The 14,049-nt window shown below is 49.3% G+C and overlaps 2 protein-coding genes across 2 annotated transcripts in view; one reads left to right on the forward strand and one right to left on the reverse strand.

The window, feature by feature from the left end:
• Positions 1-320: 320 nt before the first annotated feature.
• On the reverse strand, positions 321-1,981 carry MTLN (mitoregulin). The gene is made up of 2 exons (XM_042789632.1): positions 1,742-1,981; positions 321-705 (listed from the first exon to the last, which is right to left on the reverse strand). The coding sequence occupies exon 1, from the start codon at positions 1,945-1,947 to the stop codon at positions 1,771-1,773; it is 177 nt and encodes a 58-aa protein (XP_042645566.1). The 5' UTR covers positions 1,948-1,981; the 3' UTR covers positions 321-705; positions 1,742-1,770.
• Positions 1,982-2,051: 70 nt separating this feature from the next.
• BUB1 (BUB1 mitotic checkpoint serine/threonine kinase) overlaps positions 2,052-14,049 on the forward strand; it is a 31,639-nt gene continuing 19,641 nt past the window's right edge. Inside the window, exons 1-17 of the mRNA XM_042789640.1 lie at positions 2,052-2,146; positions 2,332-2,414; positions 2,839-2,953; positions 3,599-3,727; positions 3,986-4,102; positions 5,213-5,331; positions 5,511-5,612; positions 6,596-6,722; positions 7,741-7,942; positions 8,615-8,759; positions 10,329-10,514; positions 10,967-11,031; positions 11,310-11,397; positions 11,708-11,777; positions 12,334-12,553; positions 12,771-12,861; positions 13,178-13,291. Of these exons, the coding sequence (XP_042645574.1) occupies positions 2,126-2,146; positions 2,332-2,414; positions 2,839-2,953; positions 3,599-3,727; positions 3,986-4,102; positions 5,213-5,331; positions 5,511-5,612; positions 6,596-6,722; positions 7,741-7,942; positions 8,615-8,759; positions 10,329-10,514; positions 10,967-11,031; positions 11,310-11,397; positions 11,708-11,777; positions 12,334-12,553; positions 12,771-12,861; positions 13,178-13,291 (1,994 nt within the window). The 5' untranslated portion in view covers positions 2,052-2,125. The remainder of the gene's footprint in view (positions 2,147-2,331; positions 2,415-2,838; positions 2,954-3,598; positions 3,728-3,985; positions 4,103-5,212; positions 5,332-5,510; positions 5,613-6,595; positions 6,723-7,740; positions 7,943-8,614; positions 8,760-10,328; positions 10,515-10,966; positions 11,032-11,309; positions 11,398-11,707; positions 11,778-12,333; positions 12,554-12,770; positions 12,862-13,177; positions 13,292-14,049) is intronic.

Consider the following 14,049-nt stretch of genomic DNA (forward strand, 5'->3'; position numbering starts at 1 on the left):
GCGCCGCGGGCCGCCCGCCTGAGGCGGGGCCGGGGGCAGAGGCGGGATCGGCGGGGCCGGGGGCAGAGGCGGGATGGGCGGGGCCGTGCCGCCCCCGGGGCCGCAAAGGGGCCACCGGGACGAGGTACCGCGGTGCCCCAGGCAGCGCCGGCACAAGGCGGGCCGGGCCGACGCGGTTTGAACCGTGGGCTCCGCTGAACCGCGGCTCTGCCGAGTGCGGGCCCGGCCTGCGCACCCATGGAACCTCCCCGAGGGTCTGAAATCTTGTTGCTGCCAGATGTTACCGGAAAGTGGTAATTAATCCGCTCTCTAAGACTCAATTTTGGAGTTTTGGAAAGCAGGCATTCTTTATTACAGCTCCGGACGCACAAGGGAGAGCTCCTCCTAACGTGTGTGTGTGAAAATGAAACCAACAAGCATTTATACTACCTTAATCATACATATTCATTGCATTTTGATCATATTCGTAACTTTTCTGGGAACTCATTTAGCATATGTTAATGTCTCTTGCGCATGTCAGTTGGAGTCTTCAGGTGGTCGTCAGGGGTCTTTAGATGAAGGCTCGTAGTCTTCTTCACTGTGTCCGCCAGTTGACCCTTATACTTCTGCGCAAACTCAGTCCTGTGGTCACGTATGTCTTGTCCTCCAAGGCTGGCCTGGTCTGGTTTTGTTGCTAATTGGCAGCTTCTTTATGTTTCTTTGCACCTGCCACAAGGCCAAACAGTCTCCAGTAAGATTATTTATAAGTTCCTTATCCTACAGTTATTCCAACAATTCCTCAAAAGATCAGTATTTGTTCTGCAGCACAATTGTTAAATAGTTAAAACATCTTAAATTGATCTTAATAATTATATTCCACAAATATCTGATTTTCTAATAATCATAGTTTCCAGGTATCACAGAAAGCCCCTGGGCTATTTATCTGGCTACAAATCAGCATTTCGTGACCTTAAGGGGCGCTGGGCACTACTGTTGGGGGTTTTTTTTTATTATTCCCACGGAACTTTTAAAACTTTTACATGTCAGTAATATAGTTGAAAACTGCACAGTGTGCAGTAAACCCTCCGGCGCAGGGCAGGAGCACCCCCTTCTCTCAAACTCTCCTGGAATTTGCCAGCGAGAGGAGGGGAGGAAGAAACGTGCTACAGGGACCTCCACAATCCCTTGTCCGAAGTGCAAAAAGAAATTCAGAGTCCAAAAGGCAAGCGTCCTCCATTTCATTTGCTCGTTCACCCGGCCAACGCGTGCAGCTATTTCACCACTCAGTTGCCCCCACGGGCTTTTTTTCACGCACATACTGTCCCACCGAGATTTGCCACCCGTTACAAGCACCTGTAAGGTATGCTTTCACTTATTCCAAGGAATAAACACGTTTAGGAACGTCACGGCGTGATTTTTGCTAGTGTAACGCATCGGCAGCACTCCTTGGCAAAGGCAGAGCAGCGCACCCGGAATTAAAGCGAGGCCGACCCGGCCCAGCCTCTTGAAATAGGGAAACGCGTGCGGTGCCGCCGTTCCTGTGCCCTCGGGGCTGCGTGAGGTCGGTCTGACGCGGCCGAGGACCCCGCCACCCGCGGGGCAGACGCGAGGCCCCGCTCTCCCCACTCCCACGGACGCCGCCCTTTCCCCGGCGGCTCCGCTTCTGCGGGGCGAAGCTGCCGGAGGAGGCAACCGGAGGGTCGCGCCCACCTTCCCAAAACCCGCTGCCCGGGGCGGGGAAGGGAAAGGGACGGGGACGTACCGAAGCTTCTCCCGGGGGGGGGGGGTGGGTCAGGCCGCCTCCAGCTGCTCCTGGGCGGCGGCGAGGCGGCGCTGGAGGCGGCGCTGGCGCCAGCGGAGGAAGCGGCGGCGGGCACGGCCGGCCTGCCAGCCCGCCAGCACCCCGGCCGCGAAAGCGACCAGCAGCGCCCAGCGCACCGCCCGCGGCCGCAGCGCCTCCAGCACCATCCCCGCCTCACCGCCGCCTCCCGCCCCGCCCCGGAGCGCCGACACCGCCTCCCGCCCCGCCCCGGAACGCCCCCGCCTCCCGCCCCGCCCCCGCCTCCCGCCCGCTTCCGCCGGGGCGGCGGCGGCGGCCCCCGTTAAAGGCGGCGGCAACGCGGAGGAGCGGCGTCTGCTCCGCGCTATGGCGGAGGTGGCCTCGCAGGTAGCGGGAGGCGTGGGGGGCGGCACTCCCACTCCCGCGGCACCCCCACTCCCGCGGCACCCCTTTGCACAGCGTGCCCCGGGGTGGATAGTGCTCCTTAGAATGCCTGCTTTAAGTTTTATTCCGAGCTCCATCACCTCCTGTCTGTGCTTTTTTTTTTTTTTTTTTTTTCCCCCTTTCCACAGGATCTGCTGCTGGCAGCAGCGTTTGTCTCCGATGCGCAGTACAACAGAAATATTCCCTTCAAGACCTCCCCGGAGGCAGTCAGGTGAGGGGGGTGGGGGTCCGTGTCCCCGCAAACACCCGCGCTGTCACGTCGCAGCCAGGCTCCGTGTCGGTCTGGCAGGCAGCATGCGGTGGTGTGGGGCACTCGAGCTGGGGTGGGGAGAACCACCCACAACTGTGTCCCAAGGGGAACAGCCAACAAAGTTTGGAGACCTCGGGTTCGCTGCCTGCCGGCTGAGAAATTTGGGTGGGTGGGGTGCAGGGAACTGCGTTTAAGGTGAAATGTGTGTGTTGAATGGGGCTTAGCCCATCTGGGAAAGGAAACAAAAAATTGTCCTTCCCTGAAGCAAAAAAAAAAAAAAAAAAAATTTCAAGACTGAAGCTGCAGCGCTCTGTGGGGATGAAGAGTTTGGGAAGCTTGGTCAGCCCTCACCTATGTGGAACCTACTACTGTCCTCTTTCTACAGGCTTTATTATCTCTATAACCACTGGATTATGCGAACAGCCACCTACTTCTTCATCTTTCTCAACCTGTCCCTTGCAGTGTTTGAAGAACCTGCTGTGTATCCGCTCCCCTTCCTGGTAAGTTTTCAGTATAGAAGCAGCAATGCAGTTAGCATTGTATTGCTTGGTTAGAGCAAGCAAGGGTTTCTTGCGTGAAACTAGTTGTCAGGGGTGTCAGATAATTGATGTTGATATTTCTGTTGATATCTTTGATTTACTGAAATGGGGACAAAAAAGGGCACAGGAGTTAGACGGGGACTACGGGAGCCATTGTGACCATCAGCAATGGCTGATGTGACTGCAGACAAAGTCATGTTGTTTTTCTCCATCTTGGAGAACAATTCCAGTCTTCTATGTGACCCAAGTCCAGTCTTCATGCCTGAAAGCAGAAGTGGAGTGTTGCCCTTAGGACTGGCTTTTCTGTAGCTTTTATTTGTTCTGCACTAGTGTGTTTGAGAGATGTGCTCCTTGAATCCTAAGCAAACACAAATTTACTGGCTTTGACCTGCCTGTGGCAGGGAATTTCACAAAAGGAAGCCTGAAACTATTGCTTAGAGCCAGATATGTGAGCCTGTGAACAGCTGACAGCAAAACCCACTGGAAAAACGCTGATTCTGTCTGGTTTTTTATTTCTCTGTACCCTAGCATGACCATGCTCATCTGAGCGAAGAGGGCTCGTGCTGCTCTTGGTTGTCCTGACTTGGGCCCCTTCTCTCTCTGCAGGTCACATCTATGGCCGAGGTGTTGTGCCTTCTGGTGTTCTTTGGCCGACTGACGCATTTTGCAAAAGTCACCCTTCGCAACGTATTCTGGAAGGATACCAAAAACATCTGCATCATGGTTGCAATCCTGGTGAGCTAGGCCTAGGGGACCCTCTGAGGTTGAAGTGGCCAACGTGGAGGTGGCTTTTCCCTCCTGTCGCTCTCCTGGTGACACAGGCATGATGTACAAGGGCTCTGCAAGAGTCGTGGCCAAATCAACCAACAGTTGGGCCTGTCCTGACAAACCTGTCGTGTGTCCATCTGTCTTGTATCAGGTAACCCTATTGTCTTCACCATCTAGACTCCTTTTCAACATTGCTTCTGGGAATTTTCCTTCTTTCTTCTACAGTTATGCCTAACAGATTTGGCCATATATGGGGTCCTCAAGATGTACAACGTGAGGAGTATTCGATGGTCAAGAATTGTGAGGCCTATCTTCCTGATCAACTTTGCAGAGAGTCGCCAGGTAAGGAAGAGATCTCGTGGGATGTACCCCTGGTGCAGTGTCCTATTTTTGGACAGCCTGCTGCTTCCCGAGATCCAGGGGATGTGCAGAAATGGCAGAACTTAGGTTTCTGTCCGTGAAGGTTTCTCTCGGAGGTGCCCTGAAGTAAGAATTTGAGATGGAGAAAAGGGTGTGTTTACGCTGGTGCTGCTTGGGCTCTGTGCAGAGTACCAGAAGACTTCTCCCTGTACCCACAGGCTTGGGTTATTGCTGTCCAGAGCCCTGAGCGTGCTTGGGGCTGGAACTAGAGCTTCTCACCAGCACGGTGCTGTGATGATTAAGGGAAGATCACTCTTAACAAAGTGTAAGACTGCATGGAGAGGGAGGAATGTTTCTTGTAAGGTCAGCCCATGGGCTGTGCTTAATCCAGCCTGCGAGAAGGAGCTGCCTCTGTTTGCAGACAGAGTTCGATGTTGTCCTCGGGAGGTGTGAGCATGAGCAGCACTGAAGACAAGAAAACTGTTTTTCCCTGGGTCAGGGCTCGGGTTACTTATTTCCGGAAGTCTCTCAGGCAAACAAGCACAAGTGTCTTGCTGTTCTCAGAAACTGAACTAGTAGTCCAGGTGGGTGATTTGGACTCTGATTCCTCTTGTGACAGGGAGATCTTTGCCCTGCTGCCTGACTTAAAAATGAATAAACTGCTGTAGTGTGAAGGCCTGGGGGAGGGAGCAGTTAAACTCAGGGCATGTGTGTTTGTGGCCTGGAGCAATGGGCTTCTGTCCCTGACAAGTCCCCTGCAGCAAGGGCATCTTGGCAGTGCCACAGGCCTCTCTGTCCCTTAGGTAGCTGAATTCATGATGGTATGTAGATAGGGTCTCTCCTTCTACCATCTCCTCTGGGGAGATGGGGAATGCATCTCCCTGGAGACCAGGAGAGGCCTGGTACCCTTGCACAGGTTTTAGCAGAACAGAGCTGGCACATCTGGGTCACAATCTCTTGTGCCAGGCAACAGAAGAGTACCAGTGTTTCACATTGCTTGCCTGTCCATGTGTAGGTGTTTGATCCAGATGGGATGTTGAGGGGAAAAACGGGTACCACCTTGCCTCTAAATGCTTCCCTTCTCCCTGGCAGATTCGGAGAGCCTTCCGCAGCATCCGCAACACACTGCCAGAGATCACCTATGTCTTCTTGCTCTTCATGTTTAGTCTTCTCATGTTCTCCCTCATGGCCTTGAAGCTGTTTGGTGAGAGGTATGAATACTTCTTTTACTCAGAGCTGGGTGGGAAGAATGCATGTGATGCTTTTGGGCAGGAGGGAACCTGGCAACTCCAAACAATTACTAGTGAATACAAGCACTGCTGATACGTGCAGTTCTCTGGTGGGATATGTGATCTCTGTGATTAACTTCAGATTGTCCTTTTCCTCCTAGGAATCTCCAGACAGCAGAAGGCTTGCCGTATTTCAAAAACTATCTGGAAATTGTCTTTGACCTCTATGTCCTGGTGACGACAGCAAACAGCCCGGATGTCATGTATGTATGCTGAGCTTGCAGTTTTTCTGTTGTGAATGCTAGTGTCCTGCTCCTAGTGGCAGGACCTCTGGTTAGAACAATACTGTGTTCTGCACAACAAAGTATTTTGGAGTAGAAACAGGGCTTTTACTTTTCCAGCCTGCAGGGGTTTCATAAATTCTTGGCCATCTGTTTGATAAATGGTTCTGAACCACGGTCTGAGGTTAGGAAGGCTTTTAGAGAAGATGCATTAAAAATACTGCTTTCCAAATGACCCAGTAGCTGGTGAAGGCTTAAACCAGAGGGACAGACAAACGCATTCTTTGATTAAAACCCTTTTGTGAAAAGGCAGTGTGTGCTCTACTGTTCAGATGTCTTTTTCTCTCCTAATACTTGCAGGGCGTTCTAGGCAGACTTTTTTTAATCTGCACAGCTGTGTTTACACTTAAGCGAGGGTTGGGCTTTCCATCCTTACTTGTTCTAACTGGGTTCCAATTTTGGTTTGTACTGTGAAGGTGCCATCAAAGATGGGAGCAGGGAGGAATGGCATACTCAGTTACATGCCAAAGATGTACTGAACAGAACTGGGATGTTACAGGGACCCTGAGCATTTACAATGAATAATGCTGCTAGTCCCACTAGAGTAAGTGGAAGAGGAGGTCTGAGTGCAGTGAGGATCTGTGAAGCCAATAACTAGCTTATGCCTGCAACATCACCTAAAAACTCTGCACTTAAACATGGCTACACTGACAGAAGCTTAATCTCTGTGCTTTTTCTTCTGCATCCCTTCAGTTGGGGCCTGATAAACTAGGATGAAAACCTAGTGGAAGAAAAGTGTTCTCTCACTGAACGAATGCATGTTTTTTAACTTTGGTATTATCTGGCCAGTTTGATCTGGCTATCCAAAACAGTACTCGGAAATCCATCTGGAAGACTGTTTTCTCATGGCTTATATTTCCCTGTTTGTCTGCCTAGTAAGTAGAAATCTCTCTCCCATTCTCTAGGATGCCGGCATTTGACTCCAGCTCGTGGTATGCCCTGTTCTTCATTGCCTTTGTCATTGTCAACACTTATATCTTCATGTCTCTCTTCCTGGCTGTTGTGTACAACAACTACAAAAAACACCTGAAGGTAATGTTTGGAGCGGTGAATTGTGATCAGTGACTGCCTGCTGTTCTGTATAACCTTGTAAGGAAATACCTGGCTTTCCCTTAGAAAATGTCTGCGTCTGGAATGTGCAGAGAAGTGGCTTCAGCTTCTTGCCTTTGCAGTTGCTCTGCAAATAACAAGCACAGGTCCACCTTTTGTATCACAGGGATTGTTGTGAGTTCTTTTAGCATTTAACAATGAAACATTCTATGGTGCTGTGGACCCAAGAGGTTGCAACAGATAGGAAGCACATGTCTCTGCATTATTGCTGTTAGAGGCTTAGTCCCAGCTCAGAAACGCTGCCTATGTGTGTGAGACTGATTTTTGGTTGGCTATAAGCACACAGCATGCTTTTTCTGCTACTGCACATGTTCTTAAAGCAAGTAGATGTCTAAGTAAATCAGACTCTTGCTGCTTCTACTCAAACTGAGTAGGTGCAGTTTGGTACCTGTGATCAAAGGGTGAGAGTTGGAAATTCTGGGTGCTCCCATCAGGGGATTGGCTGTTTCTCAGTCATCAGGCTGCTAGGTCTTCCCAGCAGCTGCTCTACCAAGGCTATAAAGTTCTTTAGCCTGCTTGTAATCACGTGCAGAGGAGGATCTCCACCCCTGATCTCAGCAGTATCCACTTACGCATGGGAAGCATGTGTGGACACTTCCTCTTTGCTTCTGCAGCCTGTGGACATGCAGATCCTGTGATCTTTGTCATCTCCTTCCTGTTAGACACTATCCTTTCTCTTTTCTTCCGGTTTTTCAATGCATCTCCCAGCAGCAAGCAATTTACTGATCCTTCCAGAGTGCTGTGCAGAGGGTCCATTGTTGCCCATTTAAATAGCATTTGTCATCACCCCCCGCTGACTGTGTTGCACTTTGTCTAATATCACTCCAACTGTGTTCCTCTGAGTCTTCCATCTCTATGCCATGAAAATAAGACACCTTTTTAATAAAAAAAGGAGGAGGAAGGGTGATGAAAGCTGTCTGATTTACAATACTCTCTCTAGAATGAGGTCCGTAAGCTGGCTTACATGAAGCACCGCAAGATGATAGAGGCCTTCAACCTCCTGAAGGAAGAGGAAGGATCACAGTTTGTGGTTAGAGAATCCCAGTGGAAGCAGCTTGTGAAGCTGGTGGCTCCTGATATCAGCAATTCCCACCGAGAGCTGCTGCTACGCATCTCAGATGATGAGCAGAAGGGTTTTATAGGTGAGCAGTGGGGCACTGCTATGCTCAGGGGATGGGGGAGGACCCTGATGCCTCAAGGGTTTTGGCACCGGGACTTGTGGTCTGTAATGGACCCAGAGGGACTCCAGGCCCCCCCTCCTGCTTCCTTACAGATTGCTTAAGTCCTGAAAGGTGGTTCTTTCTGCCTATGCTGTAGCCTGTGTCATGTATGCTGTGGGCAGCTCTTCATGGCCATTTGACATCAGGCCAAGCTTACCATGGAGAATGGGACCTCCTGTTCTCAGCACAGGATAAGGAAAGTCTCCCTTGTTATCAGATTCCTCCAAGCAATGTGGCTTCCCACACAGTCCTCTGGAGCCTCTCACTCTGCTCCTGCTGGAGACAGGATATCAGGAGAGATGGGTCAGTCTCCTCATGCTAGATCGTGCCCATCCTGATCATTAAAAGGTTTGTGTCAGTTGCTGGCCTGCTGCTTGAGCCACTCCCCCAGGAGTGGGACAAGATGAGCTGATCGAGTCCTGAGTTCAGCCTGTTTGGTGGTGGATACCACTCTGGGCATGTGCTTTGCCTGCTGCAGTGAACGGATATTGAGTCTAGACTGCCGCAACTTGTGTGCCTACAGGTTTGCATTTGCCAGACACTGTCTTTCTTTAATGACAGCAGACTGATATGTAGTGCTCTCCCCTATTGTAGACAAGAAGTCCTTTGTACAACTGGCAGATCTCCTCAATATCCAGGTGATTACCCTGAAAATACGCAGCCATCCTCTGGGGCAGTGGATGCCTCGTGTGTACAAGTCAGCAGTGAGTCAGTTCCTGCGCAGCATGGTTAGGCACAGGTAAGCCTCTACTGCTGGAGTAAGCAGCTCTTAACGTTCAAAGGGCTGCAGAGCAGTGGTGTTGCAAGCGAATGCTCATCTAGGTGTCATGCTGGAAAGTGCAAACTGCATTTAGGCAAACATTGGTTTCTCTTTTTTTTTTTTTTAAAAAAGTGATCTGTGGACCAGCTCTGCTCTTGGCTTACCTTCAGTGATGCTGCAAAACTAGACTTGGCTATTGGCGAGTCCATACCTCTTCCAGTCCCACTTGTTTAGATCTTCTATAGGTGCTGAGAGTAAATAGTTTTTACTGAATGCAAAAAGTGCTTTATGACCAGCCTTGAAGGACCAGGCTAAATGCTTCACTTAAAGGTGATCTTACCTCAGAGGTTGCTCCAAAGCTGCATTGTGCTGTTTCATCGGGTCTTACCAAGTTAATACCATGAGCTAGTAGTGCTGTTTCACATGCGAGTCTTCCCAGAATTGCAAAATCACTGCAATTGGAACATCTAGAGATGGTCTAGTGTAACCCCTTGACTTAAAACAGGGCCAGCTAGCGTAGGCTGCTCGGGGCTATGTGCAACTGGGTTTTGAGTATCTCTAAGGATGGAGACTCCATAACCTATTTGCAACCTGTTCCAGTGTTTGGCCACTCTTGGGTTAAAAAAAAAAAAGTTTTTTTGTTTAAATGGAAAATTCTGTATTTCAACTTGTGCCCCTTGCCTCTTGTGCTTTCACTGGATACCACTGAGAAGAGTCTGGCTCCGTCTTCTCTACGCCTTCCCATCAGGTATTTATAGATACTGAGATCCCCCTGACCCTCCTCCCCTTCAGGCTGAACAATCCCGACATTCTCCATGTGTAACGTCTCAGACTACCCTAACCTTTAACCATTCCCATGACCCTTTGCTACACTCACTCCAGTTCATGTCTCTTATACTGGGGAGCCCAGTTGTGGACACAGTACTCCAAATGTGGCCTCGCCAGTACTGAGAGAGGGGAAAAAAATCACTTCTGTGGAGCTGTTCACACACCGCTTGCTAATGTAGCCCAGGATGCTGTTGGCCACTTTTGCCACCAGGATGCATTGCTGGCTCGTGTTCAACTTGTCAACTAAGACCCCCTCCCCGGACCCTCTGCAGTGCTGCTTTTCAGGTGGTTCACCCCCAGCCTGCCTGGTGCCTGAGGTTATTCCTCCCTAGGAGCAGGACTTTGCATTTCCCTTTGAAGATGGTGGGGTTCCTCTCTGCCCACTTCCCAGCTTGTCCAGGTCCCTCCGACTCCAGCACACCCATCTGTTGTACCAGCCACCCCTCCCAATTCTGTATAGTCTCTTGTTTTTACTCATCCAGTCCTGCTGTTTGGGAAATGCTGCTTGACTTGTTGGAAACTCGGTTGCAGTCAGTCTCTAAGAGTTTAACACAGAGAGCATTGGCAGTGGTGAAGGCTTGTGCTCTGCTTTGTGTTGGACTTTGAGGGAAAAGTTCTAAATGGCAATGTTTGAGAGGGGAGGTAAAGAACTTCTGAAATAACTGTGTAACTTTCAACTTCTTCTGGGTGGAAAACTGATTTATCTTTTTCTTCCTACAGGGGTTTTGTTTGGACTTACGATGTGATCATTCTAATAAATGCTATCTTCATTGCTCTGGATGAAGAAACCCCTTATATTTCTTATGCAGAGTGGGTCTTCCTTGCTTTGTATATAATTGAGATACTCCTGAAAGTGTACACTTATGAACCAAGGGCATTCTTTGGCAAAAATCAGTTCTGGAACTGGTGAGTGGAATGAATGTTTGTGTTAAAGATGAAGTGTGATAAAGGTGGTGTGAAGTGTGAGGTCTTCATGCTGAGCTCCTCAAGAACTGAAAGTCTTTTAGAGAAATGGGCTGCTTAACTCATGCATCAGGGTGTAATTAAATTGATTGTATGCATCAGGGGACATTGTGCTCTTTCCTGGCCTAACCTGGCTCTGACAGACTATTGTTCTCTGCTCTGCTATCTCAGTCAAAAGTGATTCTGCAGCATGTGAAAATAGTGGCTGGGCAGAGGAAAGTGTTTTGCTAAACAAAGCTTTCCCATCTTCCCACCCTGCAAGTAGTTTGAAATGATGCAGGGCTGCCTGGCACAGATGTATGGAAAGAGGGGTCACTACTTTTATATGTCATGTGGCAGTTTAAGCTCCCATTCTGTCACCACAGATCTAACAGCACTGCCTTCCCTCGTGCTAGGTTTGATACTCTCATCATCTTTGCTGCCTTGACTGCAACGATACTCAATACCACTCTGAAATCGAGTAAGTGCAGCTTAAGCAGTCTGCATGCATCTGGGAAACCTGGTGGTCTTGAGTTGTCTTTTGCCATCACCTTGGGCTTGGGAGGCTTTTTGACAAGATGATGAATTTCTTATAGGGTTTCTAAGACCTAGCCCGATCTCTCTCTTTTTTTTTTTATATAACTAACTGTTATAAAGAATGTTTAACAAGGACATAATCATCACAGTTACAGGAACATGCTTTGCCTCTATGCTTATAAAAACAACGAAAAAAAAAAAGAATCTTTCTTCCTTTCTCAGCCATCAAGTACAACAGCCAACAGATCCTGGACATTGTCTTCATCTTAAGGGTCCTCAGGCTAATAAGGATTGTTGACAGCATTCAAAGGTAACGAAGAGAATGGGATAGGGATATGGTTGTGTGTTTTTGGGGAGTGGCAGGCTGTGTCAGAGGCTGGATGAAACAGTGCCTTGAGTTGTGCTGCATGGCTGCTTTGGACTGACTGTGGCCACTCAACAAACCATCCCCAGGCCTTGTCTTAACGTGCCTGGGATGAGCCCAGTTGCTGCAGCCTCTCTGGAGACTTATCGATCATGCAGCATGTGCTCCCCACATGTCTTTAAGTGTGATGATAAGCAAGCGTGGGCTTTAAAAGAGCCTCCCCACAGCAGGTGTTGTCATGGATCGTTTGCTGTAGGTTCCGTGTCATCATGAACACACTGATAAACATCGTACCAACAATGTTGACATTTGGCGGGCTGACTCTGGTAAGAAATCCCTGTATCTTAGCTCAAAGTACTCCAGTTCTACAGGAATGTGTCTTAAGTCTCATGCTCATGCTGTTTCCAAGAGGATAAATGCAAATCTCTGGATGGCGAGTCTTTGAAACTGTAAGTGTCCATTTGATTCTTGGTTGTTGCACACATAAATGTGTGCAAAGGGGTTGGATTCCTGCTAGTTGCCAGGTCAGGATACCCTTCTTTGCTCCACGGGGAAGTGAGGATGTTCTGTGCAGTGTGAGCTTCACACCATAAGGAATCAAACTATGGTTTGGGCAAGAAGTTGAACGAGAAACCTGTTTCTCAAATAACATGATAAAAATAGCTTCTATTATGATTTGAAAATATCTAATGTATTTGGGCTGAAGTTCTTGACTTATTCCTGCCTGGTAATTGCTCTAGAGCGGCTTGGGTCTCTTGGATGCAGTGCTGTTCCTCAGCAGCTTGCTGTGTCTGTAAAAACTGGAAAACTTACTGGAACTCTGAACTTGCCATGGAGCTTGCTGCTCACTGGAGAAGCAAGCAATGGGGTTTCTCTTCCTAGGTTGTGTACTGTGTGTTTGCTGTCATTGGCATGGAGCTATTCCATGGGAAAATCCAGTTCTTCCCTGCAAACTCAAATGCTCCTCATGCCCTGGAGTGTGGAAACCCAGCTCTCAAGGATTCTCTGTTTGCCCGTGGGAAATACTGCAAGAACAACTTCAACAACTTTGCATCGTCCTTCATTGTCCTGATGGAGCTCACTGTAGTCAACCAGTGGCATGATATCCTTTGTGGTAGAAAGTCCAAACTAGAGCTTGGTGGTGCATGCCCTTCCCCTTGTATTGCACACACCAGTGCACGTAGTGCAGACGTGGTCCCTGTAGAGGGCTTTGTTCAGAAGATCATTGCTGGGCAGTATTACCTGGTTCCTCCCTTGGCACTGCTCTACACCATGATGTTCTTCTCCTGTAGCACACTTGCCCTTAACTCCTGTTGTACTCTTTGCCAATGGATTTGCCAGTGTGACGGTTCAGCCTGCAAAGCTGTATTTCATTGCCTTCCACATTGTGATGGTGATCATTATTGTCAAGTAAGTTTTGGGTTGCTCCCCTCCACTTTGGAGGGAAGAGGGGGCTTGGCCCCTGCCAGGGCGCTGATAATGGCTCCAGGGTCACACATGGTGTGATGTTTACAACCAGGACATGGGTCATAGGGGAATCTGCTGCATCTATTCTTACCTCCACTGAACGTGGCTCTGAGTTGGAGTTCCCCATCTCCAGCAGAGGAGGGTTTGGAGTGCTGGGGAATGAGGCTGGGAATACACAGACGGTAGTTGATGACCAAAAAGCAGGGGGAATGCCATTAAGGAAATGCGGTAATCTATTTCTGCTCATCATGTCTTTCAGCATCTTTGTGTCATTCATTTTGGAAGCTTTCTTTGTGGAGTACTCCCTAGAGAAGAGTGAAGTAGAAACAGCCATTGAACAGAAAATCCAGGAGCTGGGAATGGGAGTTCAAGAGTAAGCCCCACAAAAGGGTAGTGCTGGATGTGGCTGGCTTGGCACATCTGATGAGGGCTGTGGGACCAGAGGAAAAAGCCACCCTCTGTCCTGAGGTGTGAGCTGAGACTTCTTCCTTGTCGCAAAATTCTTGAAAATCTGTCATGACTGCATAGGCTTTGTGGAGATGTTAGCAGAAGGCTACTTGCGTTGGCCTTGTGGCTGCCTCACTGAGCTCTCCCAGCCCAGGGCTGTTGCCCAGAGGACAGGGGAGATGCTGGAGACTAACATCATGGCTGGTGCTTGCCCCGCCTGAGAGAATCCATTGCTGCTGGGTACCTGCAGGCCCCTGGGGTAGGACATGTCCTTCACCCATGGTAATTTCTGGTCCTTCTTGTGTAGGGATGAGCTCCAGGATGAACAGCTCCTTGACAACATGGAGAGTGCTGAGCACAACCTCGAGGAGGAAGGTGGAACAAAGCCACAGTCTAAAGGGCTGGTGTTTAAAATTGCCTCCAAACGTAAGTGCAGCCCTACAGTGTACCCAGTGTTTTGTTTCAGAGGACAGCTTGAAATGGCCCCTGATCGTGGCCCCTTCTCTGGGGAAGCTCCAAAACACTTCTGCTTCCTTTGGAGTATAAAAGCAGCTAAATCTCAGCTGGAGACTGAGAGCTGTGGATGCTCCAATTAGTTTGCTGGGTGTGGGTGCTTTTTTTTTTTTTTTTTTTTTACTTCTGTAGCAACTTCTCTTCTACTTCGGCCCTTCTGTGCGTGCTTGT

This window comes from Tyto alba, unplaced genomic scaffold, assembly GCF_018691265.1.
Source record: "Tyto alba isolate M040663 unplaced genomic scaffold, T.alba_DEE_v4.0 Super-Scaffold_16, whole genome shotgun sequence".
In the NCBI taxonomy this organism is placed as follows: Eukaryota; Metazoa; Chordata; class Aves; order Strigiformes; family Tytonidae; genus Tyto; species Tyto alba.

Bases quoted from the DNA above. Each gene is read 5' to 3' on its own strand.
- MTLN (XM_042789632.1), bottom strand. From the start codon at position 1,947: ATGGTGCTGGAGGCGCTGCGGCCGCGGGCGGTGCGCTGGGCGCTGCTG.